Consider the following 24,323-nt stretch of genomic DNA (forward strand, 5'->3'; position numbering starts at 1 on the left):
ACTGTGACAAGGTAAACCGCAACCAAACACTACTGAAATATTCCAACTCTTGCATTTCAAGAAATTAAATTCAAAATTAACCTTAAAAAATCAAAAAATGTTAGACTGACAAGGTGAACCACAAACAAAAATTACTGAAATATTTTAACTCTTGAATTTCAACGAAATAAATTCAAAATGAACTTTGAAAAATCAAGAAAAATGTAACTGTGACAAGGTAAACCACAACCAAACACTAATGAAATATTCCAACTCTTGCATTTCAACGAAGGAAATTCAAAATGAACTTTGAAGAATCAGACCTTTGGAGGGGGGAGGGGCCGGGGGAGGGGGTCGTTCTGTGTCTCAATGCACAAAAAAAGTATAAAAAATGGGGGAGGGAAGGGGAGGGGGGGGAGGGGAGGGGAGGAGGAGGGAGGAAGAGGGAGGAGAGGGGCCCGCTTATGGGGCCAAAGGGGGGAGGGGGCCCTTTGGGTCCCGGGGGGAGGGGGTCTGGGGGACCCTTGAGGGCCGGGTGGTCCTTTGGGAGCCCGGGGGACCTTTGAGTACCGGGGGAGGGCCTCTGGGGTCCGGGAGGGTGGGGGGCCCTTTGGGGGTCCGGGGGCCCTTTGGGAGTCTGGGGGCCCCTTGAGGACCAGGGGAGGGCCTTTGGGGGTCGGGGCGGGCGTTGGGGGACACCGGGGGCCCTTTGGGAGCGTGGGGACCCTTTGCGGACCGGGGGCTTCCTTGGGGGTGGGGGTAGGAGGATTGGAACCCTTTGGGGTTGGGTTAGAGGACCTCACAACACTGTTCAAATGAAACTTGTGTATTATAACGACCACAGAGTTTCACCATTAAATTCTCTTCTAAAATCTCTTCAAAAATCTTCTTTTAAAATGTGTCTATCTGTTTCGCCGAAATAGTTCCATAACCTGTCTAAAACGGTTTCACCCAAATAATCCCTAAACGTAAATTCAGCGTGTTCCTTTTTTATTGGCATCTCTGCGCTAATGCATTTCAAATTAATAATAAACCTTTTCGTGCGCTAAAACAATTTATCGCTAAGATACTTCTTGCCTAATTGTTTCCATGGCCTGGGGTTATTAATATCCTTTGGAGTTCGACCAGTAGAACTGTTCCCGAGGCAAAGACATTAATGATTTGGATCTATTCCTGGAGAAATGTTTCTAGGCGAAAATTTTTAAAGTCTGACAGATGATGTCATTGATTGATTGATCTGTCAAGAAAGGGGAAATTAATTTGATGTTATAAAGGTGAATCACTTATTTACGACAGGTTTCTTAAAAAATACAAAAGTAATTTACGTGTTTTCCTTTTGTTTGGTATTTCTGCCCTAATGCATTACAATTTTTTATGAAAACCTTTAGAACATTAATCTCTTAATATCATAAACTTTCCAAGCTATACTATTTGGGTGTCTTTAGAATATCAATTTATCTATCAGACTTAAAGCTCCGTGAAGCCGTATTTAAAAATAGAATTTCTATCTCTTTAGACTCCCGCATAATTCCAAGATAACAAGTGATGTCAATTATAATTCCTGACACTAAAGATCAATGAAGCCCTATTTAAAAATAGAATATTAATTTTTCTCTCTGACCTAAAGAACGTTTATCCCTCAGACCTAAGATTAAAGAAGCCTTAATGTTTCTTAATTCTCCCCTTCGTGAATCAATAATTTCCCCTAGCGATTATGTAAATCAAGTTCACATTTGCTACTCGTGACAGGAGCACGTGGGTTTTGTTTTTACATGTGAGAAATTTCATTTTTTTCAAAGTTATAAAACTCATTTTTTTTAATTATAATTTAGAAAACAAAAAACCACGTGGTCCTGTCACCCTGTTTTTCAAATTCTCACTGACAAAAACCATAAAACATCCATAATTTGATGTTGATATCAAAGAAAAACATCAAATAAATCGAACAACACACATCACCATCCATGAAAACAACCATAAATGTGACAAAATTCATGTTTTTCCATGTGAGAAAATTCCTGTTTTTTCATTCTCACTGAGAAAACCATATAACAGACATGAATTGCTGTTGACATCCATAAATGTGACAAAGTTCCTGTTTTTCAAATTCTCACTGACAAAAACCATTAAACATCCATGAAAAACATCAAATAAATCGACCAACACACATAACCATCCATGAAAACATACATAAATGTGACAAAATTCCTGTTTTTCAAATTCTCACTGACAAAAACCATAAACCACGTGGGTCTCGTGTCAATATATGGTGTTAAAAAAGTTGTAGGTGGCAGCAGGGGTGAGGGATCGGGCTGGTACCCCCTCCTCTACTGACGCAGCATTAGCTGTAACTACTTGTAAAGAGCAAACCAGAGCCCGTTATAATAGAAAATTATAATATGTATTTTGATAGATCTTTTTCGTAAGAGATATTACTTAGATTTGTCTTAATAGTAAAAGTTTACCGTAAATTCAAATTTCCGGGAATTTGAAAAAGAGATTGAAACCCTTCGGAAACAGCGGTGTGACGGACTAAAAGGGTATCAATGAAATTTCTAAGTTTTCAGACTTCTCTGGTTTTTGGAGATCCCCATCAAAGCCCGATACAATCATATTCCAGCCTGCGACTCACTGATGTCTCTTTGTTTTCTATTTTTTGGTTCTAGGCGTTTACCCCCCGTAAATACCCCCCCAATACCCCCCCCCCCCCGCGGAAAATAACCCCACGGAAAATACCTCCCCCGGAAAATAACCCCCTGGAAAATACCCCACCCCCGAGGAAAATGAGGCTTTCCAAATTGAGAATTTTATTTGAGTTTTACTTTTTTAATTTCCGTTGGGGGAAGGAATTTTGGTACTTGTGTATTATGCACCACTCACTCAAGTTTACGTTGTGTAAAATTCGAGAACACACCGGTTTTTTCGTTAGTTTCTTCGTTACTTTAGAAATAAATTTGGGCTATAGATTTGCACATTAGGGGGGGGGGGGGTAAAGTATAGTGGGTCTGCATGCAAAGTGTTTTTGGTACAATTATTCTGCATATTAGATGTATAGATAAATAAGTTTATTTTAAAGCCAAATATACGGCCATGAACACAGTAAAATAACGTAAGTGAATATAGTGAATGGGGGGGGGTTGTTGTTGAACCCCCCAGAAAATACCCCAACGCGGAAAATCACCCCCGGGAACCCCCCCCCCCCCCCCCCCCTGTGTAAAATAAAGTTTCTACATTTCAAACTTTTATTTAAGTTTTTTTTTAGTTTCGTTGAAAGGTGATAAGGACCGGGAAAAAGAACAATCTACGCACCATACGTGTCTTAAAAACTCTGAAAAAAAAACACAAATCCATTGTTGTTGAAAAGACTTTCATATTAACTTCTGCCTTGTCTGGTAGTAGCGGGTGCCAAATTAAAAAAAAAAAAAAACGAAGAAGAAAAAATTTTTTAGGCGAACAATCATCAAAATTAAGCTAAAACATGTGTATTATGGGCATCTCACTCAAGTTTTCGCTGTGTAATACTCGAGAACAACTGGTTTCTTCGTTAGTTTTTTTTTCGCATAGCGCGAGACAAGACAAAGACAAGTGACAGAATATATGGCAAATATATAATTTGGGCTACATATTTGCACATAGGGGGTGGGTAAAGTATTTGGATAGTTTGAAGTCAGAAAACAATTTTTTTTTAAGTATATGGCCACTAAAAAATTACAGAAGAATAGCGAGGTATCTGGATATTTTGTTAAATAAGAAAAAAAAAATCCCATTATAAAATAAATGTCATGTTTCATTTAAGTGTTTTTTCCAAGCGTTATATGTTTTTTTTTTCAATGACCGTTTTTCCAAGTATTAAGTACTATTACTAGGTTAATGTAGTGTTTCATTTAAGGGTTTTGTGATGATCGCTGACCCCCCCCCCGGGACCCCCCCCCCACCCCCACCCCCACGGAAAGTAACCCCTGCGGAAAATACCCCCTCCTTGGAAAATATCCTTGCGGAAAATACTCTTCCCCCCTGTGTAAAATAAAGTTTCTACATTTCAAACTTTTATTTAAGTTTTTTTTTAGTTTCGTTGAAAAGTGCTAAGGAACGGGAAAAAGAGGAATTTACACACCAGAAGTATCTTAAAAACTAAAAAAAAAAAAAAAACAAATCCATTTGTGTTTAAAAAGACTTCCATATGAACTTCAGCAATTTTTGGCAGTAGCGGAAGCCAAATTAAAAAAAAAAAAAAAAAACGAAGAAGAAAAAAATTTTTAGGCGAACAATCATCAAAATTAAGCTAAAAAATGTGTATTATGGGCATCTCACTCAAGTTTTCGCTGTGTAATACTCGAGAACAACTGGTTTCTTCGTTAGTTTTTTTTTCGCATAGCGCGAGACAAGACAAAGACAAGTGACAGAATATATGGCAAATATATAATTTGGGCTACATATTTGCACATAGGGGGTGGGTAAAGTATTTGGATAGTTTGAAGTCAGAAAACAATTCTTTTTTAAGTATATGGCCACAAAAAAATTACAGAAGAATAGTGAGGTATCTGGAAATTTTGTTAACTAAAGAAAAAAAAAATCCCAGTATAAAGTAAATGTAATATTTCATTTAAAGTGTTATATGTTTTTTTTTTCAATGACCGTTTTTCCAAGTATTAAGTACTATTACTAGGTTAATGTAGTGTTTCATTGAAGGGTTTTATGATGATTGCTGATCAAAGTTATGCTATTTGTGCCTTTCATTTATGATATTTACTGTGTCCATGGCTGTATATTTGGCATTAAAAAAAACAATTATCCAAACACATTTTGCATGCAGACCCGCTATACCTTACACCTCCCCCCCCCTAATTTGCAAATCTAGCCCAAATTTATTACTAAAGTAACGAAGAAAATAACGAAAAAACCGGTGTGTTCTTGAATTTTACACAGCGTAAACTTGAGTGAGTGGCGCATAATACACAAGTACCAAAATTTCTTCCCCCAACGGAAAAAAAAAATTAAAAAAAACTCAAATAAAAATTTTAAATTCGGAAAGCCTTAATTTTCACGGAGGGGGGGGGGGTGTTTTCAGGGGGGGGGGGTATTTTCCGCGGGGGGGGGGGTCCCGGGGAGGGGGGAACGCCGGGATAAGATAACTATTTTTTCCTACTTTTTTTTGTCAAGGAAAAACCTAAAACAAATAGACCGTAGCAGAATCGGGGGCCATTCCAAACAGTGACAATAATCTTCAATTATAGGAAGTTCTTATTTCTCTTTTATAGTTTTCGACTAGATTTTTCACCTAGATATCACAATAAGATACTACTCTCTGGGCTCCCTCTTTTTTCTTCACTAATTACTTCATAGGGTTATTCGTCTGCCACCTGTACCCACTTAATACCTATGCAAATCCACAATTGATTAGAAATTTGTCATAAGAGCCCAAAATTTCTTAAATCTTAAGTCGCTCAAAAACGCTTTAACCTATCATTAAGAATTCGTTTCTAGAAACTAGTATAAGTGCCTCGAAAACTAGAGTGAGAGCTAACACTCAGAAACCCTTTTGGGATCTGGATGGCTTTGGGTTTGGGTTCGTGGTGGTAGGCCTAAAAGAGGCCTAGTTTTTATATAAAGCAAAGGGAAAAACTAAAGTATAAGAAATACCTTAGAGCTATTAGGTATAAGGGAATTAATTTTCTGAGTTCGCGTAAAAACTGGACAGAGGTCATGACCCCGGAGAAGGTTGAGAAAATTACGGATTCTCCAATTTCAGTAGTTGCTGGGCAAACTCATGATACCATTCGTCCCTAAACTTGCATACGATCCATAACACAAATGAACTAACGGCGATAAAGTATCGCATAGTTGAAAGTCAGCTATTAGAGTGGAGGTCTCTTATGGGGATGGGGCGTACCTAAAGCTGCAAGAAAGTGCTTTAGAGCCATAGTTTCAAACTTTCTGTGAGAGGTGCTTCAGATGACTTGATTCAATATTCAGATTATTACAGATTCAGCCTCTAATCTCCCTTCACGAAGAAAAATATATACGTAAATATGGATGAATATTCGACGAAGCAACCAGTATGAATATTGAGTGGGTGAAAGCTACTCTCTTAGCCTATTGTGGAAACGATAGTTTATTTTTGAAAATTATAATGTATATTGAAAAGTAAATAAACTAAAGGATCTATTTCCGAAGCATTGTTATGAAAATGTAAACAATATAACGGACAGGGAATGAGAGGTTGCTAGATCCCCTCCCTCTCCCATTTTTGGAGTAACTCTGGTTATGGTATTTAAAAACAAACAGAAATTATATAAAAAGTTGTTTTTTTAAATAAAAGTAAATCCCCACCAAAGAAACCTGACTGCATACCAAAGTTACTGGGATGGATGGCAAATGATGGTACTTGCTCACTTTTAAATATGTATAAATTAAAAAAGGAGATTTCTTGGAGTTTTTGAAACTCTGCCTTTCGGTACAGTGAAAACGGAAGGTCATAATAAATTAACAGAATGTATCTGAATTTTCGATGGTCCCTGCCCACGATATACTGCATATTATATTACGGCAATAAGAATTCTACTGCACATTTTATTTTATCATGACTTGTTTTTAGGCTTTAAAAGGAAGGAATTCAGAGGGAAATTAGCGATTGCCATAACTGCTAATTTTGTCAACAAAAGATCTGAACAGGAGGCTTGTGTCGAAGAAATATCCGGTGTTGCCTTCATCTTCAACCAAAAGTTCTTTAATGATATGTGTGAACAAACTGGTATTGACTTGGAAAACATTGTTTACTACAAGGTATCGTTTTGAATTTCTATAGTTTGTGGTCAATTGTGGTTATATGTAACTTTTTTTTCGTTCTAATAATCTTTGAGCTCCCGATTTATGGTTATCGATAGTGAAAAATATTCAAACATGGAAGAAGATGCTTTAGAGGAAGTTATTTAGACTTTGAGGGAGGAGAGTTAGGAAGTCACTGCCTGAAAAAGCACTTAATAGGAATTTTTTGATAAGAATAAAAATTCTGACGAATATTACGACCTTGGAAACAATTAAATACCACAATCGTCCACGGGAAAGGATTTTGGGTAACTCCATTGGGATGCTTTGGAGAAGCTGCTGATTTCTTAGGGAGGACAGTTTGGGAGACGCTACCTAAAAACCCTTTATTGGAGTTTGACTGACTGTTTATGATATAATGAGGTGTAAAAAAAGAAGATTTGATCCTGCTAGGGTTGTTATGGAAGAAAGTTTAAGATATCTAGGCCACGTTTTACAGATAAAAGGATTACAGATAAAGACGCTACCTAAAAAACCCTTTATTGGAGTTTGACTGACTGTTTATGATACAATGAGGTGTAAAAAAAGAAGATTTGATCCTGCTAGGGTTGGTATGAAAGAAAGTTTAAGATATCTAGGCCACTTTTTACAGATAAAAAAATTATAGATTGCCAAAGTTTGAGCTATTTGGTCATTCGTCTGAGGCCAAACGAAAAGCAGGTTGTGGCTGAATGGGGTGTGGTGATTGGATCTTTATGGAGGGAGTGAAGAATAAAAGTTTGAATAAATTTTCATGGAGGTAGAGCGTGAGTTTCTGCGTTGGCCTCGAACCACTTGGTGTTGCAGCGAGTTATTTGTACTAGTAGTATTATTGAGGTTTGTTCTGGAATATTTTTAGTTTTATTGCGACATATACCGATAATTTTTTACAATTGTATTCCTTTTGTATGTTTTATTAATTCAAATCAATCGCAGGATTCTTCTACAACTTCTTGAAGACTAGTTAAACGATATCGTCTTTGTTCTCTTTTCTAAGTAGGCCTACTATTAAAATTTCAGTAATTTTCTAGTATTTTTTTTTCAGTTATTTTTACCTTTGCCTTGTGTCTTCTGATAAAAAGAACGCCATAACTGTATTGACCTTGAGGGGCTCGTTATGACCTCGTAAAATATTACGTATAACGTGCCATTGACCCCTCTCTTAAAACCTTACAGAAGTCTCCTTATTGCACGGATAAGGCTATACAGTGAATGAAACTATAAAAATTCAACAGAATTTTTATGATGCCTTTCTGTTCGTTATTGAATACTTGTCGACTATTTTTCTGAATTGAATTTGAAATAACATTTTTATTAATGTTAGGTAGTATACTATCCCTTGGCAATAGAAAGTCGTCACGTGTCGATGATGGCTAAAATCATAAATGACTCCTATTATCGGACAAGTACAAAAGGATTCAGGTTCCCTAGAGCCATTGCTGGCGTATAGGGTGTCAAATCGATGTTTGGTTGCTGGGTCTCTTTTTACAGGGACAAGTAGCAGGCCTGACGCCCATCCTTGCCGCAGCGGTATTGGTCTCCGCTCCCGGGGCCCCAATAATTTCTCTCTAAATTTCTAAATTTAGGAAATGTATTTGCATATCTTTGAAACCTCATAAATTGGGATTGAGCAACGGTGTGAAGCTGGAAACAGTTTTGTTGTACTTCATTCAAGAAAAAGATCTATTTTGCGAGGTTCCACTTTCGTAACACAAAGATTTTTAAAGGTCACTGCCCTCTAGAAGCATAAGGAGTAGAGGTTGGTACTTCAAAATACCTCCAATAATTTCTCTCCCTGGGCCCCAATACGGGGCCCAGGGATTGGACCCCTTATTGCCAAGCAAAGCATAAATCCCCTGTACTACCAGATGGTTTTATTGTTGTAACAAATTTTCCTTTTCTCCGTTTTTTTTTTTAAATTGCCCTAAGCGCAACATATTTAGTACTTTCTGGCAAAATTCCCAGTCACTGTCTGAATATTTTTTCTTTCAGGAATCACCATTAACGCTATTAGACAAAGGTCGCACGGGTCTGACCTCTTGGGGGAAGGTTAAAACAGGGAAGATTGTCTTCTTCGATATTTCCAGGAGGATCCTTCGAACCAATCTGAATAGCTGGACTATATCTTATGAAAAAAAGTAAAAAATTATTGAATGTGAATAAAAACTACTTCTGGTCATAAGAAAGGGTTTCCTTTGTTAGAAGATAGAAAGAAATGGAGATAATATTTTTCCCATTTTTTCTTCAGTTCTTCCAGTATTTGAGTTTATAAACATATTTTTTTAATCACATTATATCCAAAATTTTGAATGTAGGAAATTAATTTTTTTTTTCTCGTTTTCTATTTAACTTGTGATTGTAAATATAGAATAATTTAGCGTTCATTTTTTAGTGCTACAATAGCTATTTAAATAAGTGAATACAAACACGAGTGATTCGAGAAAAAGACACCCTTGGGCCTGAGCCTCCCGTCCACCTTCTCTTATTCAGTTTGTTTCTCAAGGAATTTAAGTCAATATTCAAGTTAACTGCAACTGGAAATTAATCAAATCATTCCACGAACTACTATATACTTAATTTATGCTTAATTTGTTAATAACTGTTTGACCTTGTATGATTGAAGGACCCCAAAGAGACGTTCATGGGGCTATTTTCTTAAATTATTTGGCAAGAAATTTTTTCAATCAATATTCACGTTTACTGCCATGGGAATGAATCAATCCATTTCACGACTTTTGGGTTCATAAAGACAGTCAGAAAACAAAATAAACTCTTAATATACGTACCGAGGCTGCTATCCCTGAACTAGAATCTGTTCTCAATATAAAAGGAAACAAGTTGAGATACGATATTAGTGAATAATTTATTTATAACATAATCACCAAGATTTTGGAAAATTAATTGTTGTTTACTTTTACCCTTGACCATTTAAACTATACCATCTTTGGTTAAAAAGTTCAAAATATAATGTCTCAGATTTTCCAGACCAGAGGGGCTAACGTTTAAAAGAGACTAACGTTTAAAAGGGACTAACGTTTTTCAATGGTCAACATTTCTTGTGCAGATAAGCCAAGCTCTTTCAAAGACTTTATAGGATCTAATCTAGACAAATCTCTCCTCGGGAAGATTTGCAGGACCTTATATTCAGAGGTTGGAAAGCCCTGGACAAATAAGTAGTCAAACATTGTCTTCACAGGACCACTTGATGAAAATCGTCTCGTCACCTGTTTCCCATCTGGTAGACGGAAACGTTTGACGGTCACATCGGCGCCAGCCGGTGGCTCCAAAGGAAGTGTTGCACTAACTTCATCTTGCCGTCGCTGTTTATCTTGCTCTGACTGCTGTCTTTGCCTTGCTTCCATTTCCGCCTTCCTTTTTTCTTCTTTTTCAATTTTCAGTTTCTTTTTAAGCTCGTGCTGTTTGATTTCTTCTTTTGCCCTATCTGCGAGTAATGAGGCATTATAAGCTTCTTCTTGTTCCCGCTTAATAATTTCTCTTTCTTCCCGAGCTCGTTCTTTCTCAACATCAGCAGCTTGTTGCCAATTAAATTGTTCATGAACATCCATCAGGTTTGTCATCATTTCCTCCAATGTTATATTCCCTTGTATCATATTAATATTGTCAAATGTTGACCTAATTTTATTAGCGACTATGAGCATGGGCAATCGTCCTACATCTACTAATTTTATCGCATGTGCTGTTGGACTGTCAAAATATTCAGCAACCATGTCAATTAACCTTTGCCTATTTGATTCATGGGTTATGTCCCAGCCCCAGATATTGAAGTTGGAGCTTATATAGCTAACAACCACTTCAGAACATAAAACTTGAGAACAAAATACATTGGCCAAAATAGACTTATCGCTATGCACATAGACTATTAATGGTTTACGGTTTTTTGTCGACACTAGTCGCGATTCATTCAAAGCCTCCTCTAAGGATCCTTGGTAGAACATAGGATGAGACTCTCCATATCTTGCAGAAAAATTTTCAGAGAATAAAACTGCAGTTGGTAGACTATCAACTGCGTCTGGAGGCAAAATAGGTTGATAAGCCAACTTTAGTCTGGTGGAAATACTTTCTGTTTCGAGAGGTACTGATGCATCCGTGTCTACAACACTCAAGTTAGAAATATTTTGAACAGAGGGCTTAGCTGCAGTAACAGGTGCTGACGCGCTCAAATTTTCAACGCTCGAGTCACGAGTTTTTTGTTTTTTCAAGTTTACAGCTTTGCTGGGACCTTGGTTACTCCTTTTTCTTGACTTCAATCTGGTGGAAATACTTTCTGTTTCGACTTGTACTGATGCATCCGTGTCTACAACACTCAAGTTAGAAATATTTTGAACAGAGGTCTTCGCTGCAGTAACAAGTGCTGACGCGCTCAAATTTTCAACGCTCGAGTCACGAGTTTTTTGTTTTTTCAAATTTAGAGCTTTGCTGGGACTTTGGTTACTCCTTTTTCTTGACTTTAATCTGGTGGAAATACTTTCTGCTTCGACAGGTACTGATGCATCCGTGTCTACAACACTCAAGTTAGAAATATTTTGAACAGAGGGCTTCGCTGCAGTAACAGGTGCTGACGCGCTCAAATTTTCAACGCTCGAGTCACGAGTTTCCTGTTTTTTCAAATTTACAGCTTTGCTGGGACCTTGGTTACTCCTTTTTCTTGACTTTAATCTGGTGGAAATACTTTCTGCTTCGACAGGTACTGATGCATCCGTGTCTACAACACTCAAGTTAGAAATATTTTGAACAGAGGGCTTCGCTGCAGTAACAGGTGCTGACGCGCTCAAATTTTCAACGCTTGCGTCACGAGTTTTCTGTTTTTTCAAATTTACAGCTTTGCTGGGACCTTGGTTACTCCTTTTTCTTGTTTTTAATCTGATGGAAATACTTTCTGCCTCAACAGGCACTGATGCACCCGCATTTACAAAACTTACGTTCCGATTCTTCATTCGGTTTCGAACTTCTGTCACGCTAGAATGTGGCGCAGTTATTCGCTCATAAGTTGAGTTTATAACCTTAGAAACACAGTTATCTAGAGATGATTCTAGATCACAATCGTCACTTCTGTATAACTTTTTTTTATTTTCACTCATTACTTTATTTCTTTAAACTGACATATGTACTTGCAAAAGCTCATTTATGTATAGTGTTGATGACGTAATGTGTCATTAGTATATTCACATTTAGCGTTTAATGACGTCATATGTTTTAGTGTATGATGCCATTCCAGTCCGAATCAGCCCTTGCCACTATATATGAATCTCAATAACATACTCAATATGGTTAACTGTCTTACATATTCAAATATCTTGTTAACTTATGGGCTATTTTATGACTAAAAACTGTGTTGGCTATAACTAGATTGTTATATTTACAAGATTACAACGGCCTGTAGCCATTGCTGTTTTCTTTTCCTGCACCAAATTTTCCTACGCAGGAATACCATCTATCCCAAATTCATTAGTCACTACGGGTCATATACGACGATGAATGATACCCTGAACTTTTTAGTCATAGGTGCGTAACTAGCATTCTATTATTAATAGCTTTCCAACTTAAACAATACTTAGCCGCTTCCTTATTCATTATGAGCCCTACTCCCTGTCTACGTATTTTCCTTCTAAGTAATTTATCCTTCCTGCCTGAGTAAATAAATTTTATATAACCTAATTTCCTGTATCCAACCCCTAGGGTATGAGTTTCTAAAACTCTTAATAAGTGCAGTTCGAAGTGTCTAAATTCGTTAGTCAAAATGTCGATACGATAGATATCTTTTAATGTTGTAACATTCCACAAGTTATAATTTTCATATTCTTTAAATCTTTGAAATATTTTTGACTTCAGAAAAATCGATGGCCCCAGAACCAGTGCAGGACGGAAACTGACACATCTTCTTAACACGAAGTACTTAAGCTTACTTAGAACTGCGCAATACGAAGTCTCTGGGACCTCCAGGCGAATGTAGGTCTTGTGCAATCCTAGGCACATCTTGGTCACAACATGGTTTTCAGCAATTGACAATGCTCTTCTATGAAGAAGAGTCGAAATCCTGACAAACAATATCAAGCCTATTATACTAGACTCTCTATAATTCGTGCCTACAAGTGAAATATTACTAGTATGATGCATCCCATAGTAGATAAATTAGTTAGGACAGGTTTTACAGCCCGAAAAAGTTCCCCAAAACAGACCAAACCCATGAGAATTATCCATTAGACAAAATCCGGTGTTAATTCTGTGTCTTAAACTAGGCAACAATTTCCTCAAGAGGCACCACTAATGAAGGTCACCCTTCCGCGCGCTAATCACCTTGCTCGGTATTTGCACCCCAGTGAAGATTCGCGATGTTTACACCCCATCACAACTTAAAGGTTCACTGACAGATTTCCTGTGCTACATAAGAAGGGAGGGTCAAGCTGTGCTTCCTAGAACTTTACTACCGCTGCAGAAGTTTCCAGGCTTAGCATGTCCCTTACTCCCACGTAGTCAATAATAAGACTCAAAATGTAAGATAGGGTCTTTTTAACCCTTTGGTTCCCACTGACCACAATTGAGGACAAATCTTTAATCTTTCATCCCAGAACCCAGTGAAAATATAATGAAATCACTGACATGCCATCTGTTAGAGAAGTGTCTTTCAAGTATTTCACCCGTACACAGTATCGCCATCTAAGGTAAGCCATGCGTTCTAGCCCGATAGAAAGTCTCAGGTAGGTCAAACATCAGAAAGGTAAGAATTCTTCCTTTTATAAATTTTTTTACTCTGATAAGGGCTGGATTTGGAAGTCTGGGATTTTTGCCGTAGAAAATTAAGTCATTAAACTATCCTTAGATAACTGTTACATCATCTTTGCAACTCTCGGTTATCAGCACATTGCCATTACGTTTTGTCCCCGTTTGTGGACACTGGGAAACAAGGGTAGTTGGACCGATAACACTGTATTAGTGAATGTCAAAGGGACATCTAGGGGTTTCTTGTTGTTTTTATGATTTATGTTGCTAGAGGGCACCAAGGTATTCGATAAGCACATGTCCTCGTTTGTGGACAATGGGAAATTCAGAGTTCCATGCACGGTAAGACCGGAAAAACAAGTACAATCGTATCCATGGGATCGCATCATCTCGAACGAATAAATTTCCAAATGGGGATAAATCCGTTTATTTAGACAGTGAAAAAACAGGTACAAAAGTCCAGATATTTCGATTACATATACAGCAATCATCATCAGTGTCATTACTAAAATAATATAACTGAAACTAGCATATTTATATACAAAAAAAGTAACTTTTCAGATCATTCACAAAATAATTAACTTCCGGCTTATTCACTGGATTATTTTCAGAGAAAAGTCACTGACAGAGTTCATTCAAAGTCTCGATGTAAATTTTCCTCTTTAATATTGCCCAAACGTAAAATAAATTTGTAATAAAGATGGCAAAGTCTTCTGTGTCTTCTAATTGCAAAAGAAATGTTGAGTTTATAGTTGTGTACTTGGTAGGTCTTATTTCCCCATATGTACGACGTATCGTGACGTAACACCATTAAGTAGGCATTCCCTTCTTAGACCACACTGCCGTTCTATCACAAACGAACAAATTTCCAAATGGGGATAAAACCATTTATTTAGACAGTGAAAAAAACACTGTCAAAAAAATGTTTTTTTCACTGTCTAAATAAATGGATTTATCCCCATTTGGAAATTTATTCGTTTGTGATAGAACAGCAGTGTGGTCTAAGAAGGGAATGCCTACTTAAAGGTGTTACGTCACGATACGCATCATCTCGGAAATCCGAAATCTGTGAATAATCGGCATAGTGTTTCTTTCAGGAATGGAAAGACGAAAAAAACCCAGTGCTGCAGATTGCCTTGTCGTCTTTGACGATCTCGATGTTACTGATCTTTCAAGCGAAGAAGATAACAGCGATCCCACATGGGATCCATCTGACTTTCCAGGAAACCTTTCCAGGAAACCTTTTTGCGGAAACCTTCTACGAGCTGCTTGACGATCAAGAAACGGAACTCGGCTGTGAATTCGACGGTGCAAGTGAAAGCGATACAGTGGCTGCTGTTATTGAGGATGTTATTTATGGATCTGCAAGTGCTCATATTTCTGAGACCCCAGCTGTAAGTTCTAACAATGGAAGCAAGCAAAAGGGTGTTTGGAGAGCTGCTGACCATCCATTAGCAGGAGCGCGACCGACCTTCCAAGCAGACCGTGATGAATTGCTGCCAGACATTCTATTGCTGAAGGAGCCAGTAGAGTTTTTCATCAGACTTTTCCCAGATGCCTTGATCGAGAAAATTGCTTTTGAATCTACCCGCTATGCTGTTTCACAAGGTAGCAGTTTCAGCGTTTCTGTACATGAAATGAAGCTCTTCCTGGGGATAAACCTAGTAATCACTTACCTCAAATACCCGCGCCTGAAGTGGTACTGGAAATCTGACGAAGCAATGCGGATTCCGATTGTTGCTCATTCAATGTCTCGCAATCGTTTTGACGAAATTTCCAAATACCTTCATTTCAATGAAGCGTAGAGTGGGGAAAATGAAAAATTTTTCAAAGTAAGACCGGTTCTTGACGTTTTGAAGAGTACATTCTTACAAAATGGTCCTCTCGAAGAACACCACAGCATAGACGAAATGATGATACCCTTCAAAGGTCGCTCCCAAATGAAGCAGTACATCAAATCCAAACCCAAACCTTGGGGTTTCAAATGTTGGGCTCGAGCTAGTTCTTCAGGATACATCCACGAGTTCGAAATGTATGAAGGAACTGCGGTAGGGAAAGAAACGTTTGGATTAGGCGTTGGTGGTGATGTCGTTGCTCGTCTTTCCCAGAAATTGACTGGAAGAGGTTATAAAATCTATGCTGATAACTTCTTCACCTCAGTTTCGCTAGCTGAGTATCTCGCTGGAAATCAAATTCATCTCGTTGGGACAGTCAGACAGAATCGCATCGCAGAAGCAGCTTCCAAGCTGAAGCCAGAAAGAGAGTTGAAGATTGAGGGTCGTGGAGCAAGTTCTGTCGTCACAAATAACAATGTCACAATTTTGCGCTGGTTTGATAACAAGATCGTCCACACCATTTCCACCTACGCTGGTGTCGAACCTCAAGATGAAGTCAAAAGGTGATCAAAGAAAGACCGAATGCAAGTACCAGTGAGGCGTCCATATGCCATTCAAGAATATAACAAATCAATGGGAGGTGTCGATCTCATGGACTATTTCATTGCTTTGTACCGCCATAACCGGAGAGGGAAAAAATACTACATGAAGGTCTTTTGGAACTTCGTTGACGTTGCAGTTGTAAATGCGTGGATTCTGTATCGTAAGGCACAAAAGGCAGGGATGAAAAAGCACGATTTAGACGCTGGACTGAAAGAGCTTGGCCTATTAGAGTTCAAGACCAGTGTAGCAAGAACTTTGATCAACACCGGGAAAACTGGTTTTACAGAATCTGCTAGACCTCGCGGGAGACCTTCCCAGTCACCGTCGGTTTCTCAGACACGAAAACGAAAGTATAATTGCATTGTTGCACCCGAGATTCGCTATGACGGACTGACTGGCCACTGGCCTACCAAGACGAATGCCGCCAACGCAGGACGCTGTTTGCTAGAGTCGTGTACTATCAAGTGTGTGAAATGTGAAAAAGTTTTGTGGCTTGAATGTTTTGAGAGTTTTCACACACCCTAAGTGTCAGTTTTTTGGAATTGAAAATAAAGAGAGGATACTTTTGCTCGCAAATAATTCTGCTGGAAATTGTGAAAAATTAGAAACCTTAGTTCCCACCGTCCACATATGAGGACATATTTTTTCTGCACCACCAAGCGGTGATTCAAAGATGCAAGTTACACCAACTAGAAAGAGCACATTTTTCTCTCTCAGAAATGACTATTAAAAAAAATCCTACCAACTTTCTTAAAATTCGGGACTGAAAGGGTTAATAAAGGTGTAATTTTTCAAATGGTTTTTAAAAATTGTCAAGTAGAAATTATAAATTCAAGATAAACAAATAATAAGCAACCCCTGCAAAGGTTTCACTCGAGAAACCCCAAAAGTTGCGTCATATTATACATGGCGTCATACATTTTCAATTTTAACGTTTCACTGACTTATCAGCTGCATTTTCTGATGTCTGAACATGTCAAAAGCTGTATTTCCCTTGAAAGACAAATAAGTATAAAAGGACATTAACTTCACCAAAAACGTCAATGCAATTTTTTCTATAGCAAACAAGTGGATCATACGCGTCATTAACCTAAGAAAAAAGTAAGAAAAAATCGGGAGATATCAACCCTTTTAAAATCGCACTGATTCCATAAAAACCATAGGTCATCGTAATTTTCACCCCTTTTTTGGGGGTGGGGTGATGAGAGGGGTGCAAGAAAACATCAATTTTTACTAGTAAAATAGCATAAATACAAATACGATTTTTTCAAATCATGTGAAATTTGCTCCAACTTCTTTTCTTCTTCTTCTTTTGACTTTTTTTAATCTTATTCTCAAGTTTGGTAATGTTCCTCCGTCTTTTAGGATTGGGGTGGTAACTCCTATTCCAAAATCTGGTAAAAGAGATCTCCGTTCTTGTGATTCGTATAGGCCGATAACGAAGGGTTCTATGATTGGTAAACTTTTTGAATTATGTATAAAGGATCTTTTTGATTATTTGGATGTTGGTCTTAATCAAGTAGGGTTCAAAAAAGGAATGGGTTGCGACCATGCGCATGCAACGTTTGATACTATAATTAAGGAGTCAAGATCTACTGGCTCCCCACTTTATACACTTTTAATTGATATAAAAGGAGCTTTTGACAATATTTCGCATGCCTCCGCTCTTTCAGCTCTTATTTCTGGTGGGATTCCCCTTTCTGTGGTTAGAGTTCTTAGATCTTGGTATTCGGGGCTTAGGATAAAAAATTTTGCACATACTTCTGATTCTCTTTCTAATCCAATTTCCGTGGGTCGGGGCGTGAGACAGGGTGGGGTTTTATCTCCTTATATTTTTAACGCATGTCTGGCGGAGTGTCTTCGTTCTTTATCTACAACCCTTATTTCTTGGGGACGGGATGTGTCTTTTCTTGCATATGCTGATGATATTATCCTATTGAGCCGTTCTAAAGCTAGTCTAATTAAGAATTTTAATTCCCTTTCTAGTCTGCTTAATGTTCGTGGCCTTTCTATTAGTATTAAAAAATGTCAATATTTTCCCGTTAATGTTAATGACCGAGCTGAATTAATTTGCGATAGAAATATATCATTTCCGGTTTCTGATTCTGTTGTTTATCTTGGGTTACCTTATTCTGCTTCAGCTCGTGATTCTAAGTCGATGCTAATTTTACATATTAAAGAAAAAATTAGAAAGGCGTTTGGTTCCATAATACGGCTACGTGGTGTTTATCGTCGTGAAATTCTAGGTTCTCTTTTTAATTCAGTAGCCCTCCCGCATGTTCTTTATCCTTCCCTTCTTCTTCGAGATTTTAAAATTTGTTATTTTTCAGAAATTCGCGTTTGTTATTTTAAATATTTTAAGTTTTTACTTGGTTTTCCAATTTCCTTTAGTAATACTGAATTAGTTTCAAAATTTAAAATTAAAGAGCCGTTGGAAATAGCCAAGGTAAAAATAAATAATTTTTACCGTAAAGCTGAAAATATACTTTATGTTCATAATCTTTTTCCTTTTTTTTCTATAGTTTAAAAAGTGCATGATTTCATTATTACTATTTGTTGCATTTGATTAAGTTGTCTTTTGGGCAACTTGTAAATTGTTGCTATGTTTGATGGTGTGTTATTTGGATTTTTGAAGATTTATTTAATTATCTTTTATACTCCTCGTTTTTGAGGGAAATAAATAAATAAATAAATAAAATAAATAAATAAATACCCTTATGCATATAAATGCAATACATGTTTTTCTATCTGGTTCAATTTTAAATATATGTTGTAAATATAAGAGTGTGAATTACTCTTTATTTCACATGCATACTAATAAATTTCAAATAAATAAAAAAGACAAATAGATTGAAAAACTAAAATAAAAATTAGCACAGCATCTCCAGTGCCAATTTCCGCGACTGTTTTACACACATTTATAAGGGTTTCACGCTTATAACACGCTTCAATTTTAAAAATAAATATGATTAAAATAAATTTTTATGACTGTTACTTTATTTTTTTATTAATTTACGTTAATTAGATTATGTTCAAATAAAATTTAAGTATTAAATCAAATTAAAATCTTTATTAAAAAATACATACGAACTATTTAGGAGGGTACTTGTGATGAAATCAGATTTCTTTAAAAGGAGCTATCGGACAAGAAAGCCTTTACTTTCTTTTACCAGAATGGGAGGATGGTTGAACTCACATGCAGCTGTAGATTAACAGGCATCAATCGTTAAGATTTAGCAGTATTTCAACCAGTCCTTTGTTTTATCATCATTGGGCTTATTTAAATTCTCTGCGAAAACAAGCCAAAAATTAATTCACTAGGTGTCAAAAATAGCCTCGAAAAACAAAACCGCATAAAAGAATACTACAGACCAAAAGAAGAGGATTAGCTTATTCTTGAGTTTTAATGGCTTCTAAAACGGGTTTAAATTATCCAGCATATAAATAATTTCCTACACCAACTGTCTGTCAATTTACTACTGAAATGAGAATATATTAAAAATGGGTAAAATTACATAATGAGACAGTTAGAAAAAAAGTTTATAATAAGAAAATAATAATAATAAAGTCTGAATATTTCGGCTTCACATGAAGAGAGCCCATAGAAAAAGCAAAACCTGCAATTATGATTTTTCAATGAAAAGTTTGCTAATAGCCTCTTAGAAAATTCAAATATCTACATACCTTGTGACAGCGTAGTGGATGACGCTAAGATTCCTAATTGAATGTTTCTTGGTTCAATTCCGCGTGTCGCAAGGAACAAACAAGTATTCAATTCATGGTTAATTTTTTTATGTTTGAAATATTTTCCACTATCGGTTTTTATACGCCACAATTCAATTTTTTTATTTAATTTTTTAACTAAAAATATAACCAAGTAATTTTTCATTTATTTCTTAAATGTAAGTTTTAGTATTAATTGGCTTCCACTTACTTTTTGAACATATCATTGCTCGTATTAGTTGAGGATCAGAGGAGAATTAGTTGATCCTAATTCTCGTGTCAGTTGATCACTTGTTTATCTTTTACTCCTTGTTTCTACTTGTCACAATTTTAGAGTAGAATCTACCCATGCTTCTCCCCCTCGCTCTCTTTGTCTCTTTTTCTTCTCTATTTGTGAGCTAGCGCCAAATTATCTTGAATCGTTGGGATTTTCGTTTAGAATTACCCCCCTCCTCTCTCTCTCTCGCTCGCTTTCTCTCTCTTCTTTTCTGTTTGTGAGTTAGCGTCATATTTAAGCTACGATTCTTTTGCATATAGTACACGTAAAACCCTATCTTTCACATTCTCTGAAAAAAAAGTATAAAATAAAATCTAGAGTTTTTGTGTAAAGAACTATATAAATTTAAAGAGTACGCGAATAATTCAAAAACACGGAACTACTTCCTTTATTGATACCACAATAAATATGCACTTGATTGAGGGTTTAACCTTACCCAGTAGTATATAAGAATTATTAGCCACTTGGAAAACCTACTCTCATCAAGAGGGTAGGAAACCTACTCACAACTTATCAGCTCTCATCAAAGGACGAACCTCGGCCAATAGTAAACCTAAAATTAATTATTTTGAAACCAAAGTGGATTGAAATTAAAAGTACACCATTACAGTTGCCATGGCCGAAAACCCTATGCATGAAACTTACACTCCCCGGGCTTGAAGAACGAGGCAAATCACTTTTTGCATGGATAGCACCGATGTATCCTCTTTTTTTCTTTTTGTTTTTCCTTCTTTGATGCCAGCAAGGCAGTGGAACATCATAGAGAGCTGTTTAAGGGCTTATGTTCAAGGAAATTAATACATCTACGAGCTTTTTTAAATAACAAACCATAATATTTCAACTAAAATCAATTTTTTGACACCAAAAAACTACATCTTTGTATACAAGATGATGAATAACGTCATACTTTAAAGGGTACCCTGGGTAACAATGGCAAGGTAGTTCGTTCTTTACTTGTAGTAAAGAATCAACTTAAGCCCAAAGGAACTGAACCCTGTGGTTCATTCATATAATCTTCATCATTTTAGCTAGGTGGTAACTAAAACGAGTTTCTTTTTTAAATTTTGAATTTACATGATATTGCTTTAAATTAAATATATTAAATATTCTCCCCGACGGGGAATCGATCCCGTTCTCTCACCGTGGCCGGCGTTTACCCCCCCCCCCCAGCGATTTCCCCCGGAAAATACCCCCCCCCTGCGGAAAATACACCCCGGAAAATACCCCCCCCCCGTGGAAAATACCCCCTCGCGGAAAATATCCCCCCGGAAAATTCCCCCCGTGCAAAATAAGGGTTCCAAATTTGAGAATTTTATTTGAATTTTATTTTTTTAACCTCCGTAGGGGGAAGGAATTTTGGTACTAGTGAATTATGCGCCACTCACTCAAGTTTACGCTGTATAAAATTCGAGAGCACACCGGTTTTTTCATTAGTTTCTTTGTCACTTTAGAAATAAATTTGGGCTATAGATTTGCACATTAGGGGGGGGGGGTAAAATATAGCGGGCCTGCATGCAAAATTTGTTTTGTACAATTATTCTGCATATTACATAGATAGATAGATAAGTGTATTTTAAAGCCAAATACGGCCACGAACACAGTAAAATAACATAAATGAAAGGCACAAATAACATAAACTTTGATCAGCGATCATCATAAAACACTTTAATGAAACACTACGTTAACCTAATAATAGTACTTAATACTTAGAAAAACATTCATTTAAAAAAAAACAAACACTTAACACTTGGAAAAAACACTTAAATGAAATAGTACATTTACTTTATACTGGGATTTTTTTTATTTTTTTTTCTTTCGTTTTTAGTTAACACAATTTCCAGATACCTCGCTATTCTTCTGTAATTTTTTAATGGTCATATACCTACAAAGAATTGTTTTCTGACTTCAAACTGTCCAAAAACTTTACCCTCCACCCCTCCCCCCGTCTGTTCAAATATATAGCCCAAACTATACATTTTTTATATATTCTGTCACTTGTCTTTGTCTTGTCTCGCGCTAAGCTTAAAAAAAAAAACTAAAGAATAAACCGGTTTGTTCAAGATTTAAACCGGTTTGGAGAATTTTATTTGAGTTTTTTTTTATATTTCCGTATGGGGGTATGAGTTTTCATACTTGTGTATTATGGGTAAACACTCACTCAAGTTTACGCTGCGTAAAACTCGAGAACAAACCGGTTTCTTCGTTAGTTTTTTTTTTCAGCTTAGCGCGAGACAAGACAAAGACAAGTGACAGAAGATATGGAAAAATAAATAGCCATATTTGACCACTGTCATCACTCTAGCTTCTAGTATTCTAATTTTTGTTTGTAGACTTATCTTCCTATTCTTCCAAACTTTTTTTAACTGTGAAAAAACACCCTGAGCCTTGACTATTCTACTTTTAATATCTTCACTGCTCCCACCATCTTTACTAATAATACTACCAAGGTAAGGGAAGCTGCCCACCTGATCAATCTTTTAATTACCCATTTAAGTTTCATCAAATTTAGTCTTACTCATCAAAGGTTACGAGCTTGAGAAAATTTGCACGATTTTCGAAAAAGGGGAACACGGCCCTTAAAAGTAATAGAATCTTAATGAAAATCACACCATCAGGTTCAGCATATTAGAAAACCTGACTGTAGAGGTTTCAAGCTCCAATCTGCAAAAATGTGGAATTTTGTATTTTTTGCCAGAAGATATATTGTAAGAACGAAAATGGTCTGGTATGACGTCATTGAGAAATATGGGAGGGGAAAGCTAATATAGGAAAATATAACCTCAATTTCTTGCTTTTCTTTTTAAAAAAGAAACATTTTTTTTAACAAAGCTGTTTTTATTCGAACCCAATTTTTTTTTATATATATAAATACGATGCCTCAACAAAGACGAGGTTATTGACCATTTTTCTGCATTAGAAACGAGATGCTATATCTATAATTTGTTACTATTTATTGAAAAAAAAACATTCATATTTATTTATCCATTTCGAACGAATATGGTAAGCTTGTTGGTCATATAATATCAAGAGGGGGGGGGTCTATTTTATCTGAAGCTCTTCAGTAAAGCCCCACTTATTACCTGTAAATTAGACCTTATACTGCAATTTTAAGTATAATTGTATTCATATCATTCAAAAGCGCTGTAGTAGTAAATTTAAAAGAGATAAAAAAGACTACTGTACAGGTAATATCAACCTAAAAATTTTTTTTTGCTGCATAAACTGCACAAAAAGAAAAACATGCCATATGATCTGGATTATGAAATTCAAGGTTTATTAACTAACAGTATCTTTGGTCTTCTCGCAAAGTTTCCGAAACAAACTATAAGCTGAGGTAGAATCATAGATTTATTACCTGAATAGATATCAGATAATATAGATAAAAAGCGCAAACACGATTGTTCTTACATTATTTCTAAGGAAGATACGAATTTTTTTCAAAATCGGGGGGGGGGGCTCTTCTCTTCCATAAAATGCAAAAAAAATCAAAATCTAGGCGAGTGGACAAAATTGTCTAGGGTAGAACAACCGCACTCCCCCCCCCCCCCGCTTAATTGGCGCCCTCTATTTTTGGGTCAGTTACACAGAAATTAGCTGAGTAACTCGGGTCTGTTCCTTAAAGGAAATATCAGGTGATTCAAACCCCCGAGAGAGGGAGTCAAAACCAAACATATTCTTTTTTTTGGTCAATAGTGTTTTAATTACCCTAGGGTTGCTTTTAATCAATGTTTTTAACCCTTTTAATCAATTATAATCGCGATTGGTTTTTCGTTAGGGCGGGTTTTTCTTGTGAATATTTTACTTGATAATGGTGATATTTTTAACCCCATTTTAGTTCATTTATCCACTGATCAGTCTGCGTATCTTTTTTGTCTAGTTTACAGAAGTTGAGTTTCATGGTAATTAAAAAAAAAAAAACATGCATTAACAAGTGAATAGAGTTCTGGGCTGTCACTAAACAAAGATAGAACTGGAATTCACACCCTGCTGACTTATCCATGAAATGACGGGTATGCGGGCTAAAAAATGTTTGCCCCCCCCCCCCTCCCTATGCTTTGGTGAAATGGCTGGCGTGCATATAAATTGAAAAATCCTTACATGATTAAATAAAAAAGAAGTTTTTTTTTACATGAAAATAAGGAGTAACATTAAACTTAAAACGAACATAAATTATTCTATATATGAAGGGAATGCCCCTTCTTCAACCCTCTCTCTTTACGCTAAAGTCTTAAAGTTCTTTAAAAATACTTCTGATTCAAAATCAACGGCCCTTGGATTTAAGTAGTCTTTCTACTCATGGTCTACAATCTTACATAGTCTTACAATCTCATGGATTAGTAAGAGGCAAGGGAATTATGGACCGG

General features: G+C 36.5%; 2 protein-coding genes across 2 annotated transcripts in view; one reads left to right on the top strand and one right to left on the bottom strand.

The window, feature by feature from the left end:
- Mical (Molecule interacting with CasL) overlaps window positions 1-24,323 on the top strand; it is a 119,305-nt gene that overhangs the window by 14,063 nt on the left and 80,919 nt on the right. The window contains exon 2 of the mRNA XM_089107393.1: window positions 6,575-6,762. Coding sequence (XP_088963519.1) covers window positions 6,575-6,762 — 188 coding nt within the window. The remainder of the gene's footprint in view (window positions 1-6,574; window positions 6,763-24,323) is intronic.
- Window positions 9,813-11,882, bottom strand: LOC148955463 (uncharacterized). Its single transcript, XM_089104962.1, has one exon. The coding sequence runs from the start codon at window positions 11,880-11,882 to the stop codon at window positions 9,813-9,815; it is 2,070 nt and encodes a 689-aa protein (XP_088961088.1).

Source organism: Artemia sp. Qi Xiang Cuo, chromosome 2 (genome assembly GCF_049724085.1).
Source record: "Artemia sp. Qi Xiang Cuo chromosome 2, ASM4972408v1, whole genome shotgun sequence".
NCBI classification, from domain to species: Eukaryota; Metazoa; Arthropoda; class Branchiopoda; order Anostraca; family Artemiidae; genus Artemia; species Artemia sp. Qi Xiang Cuo.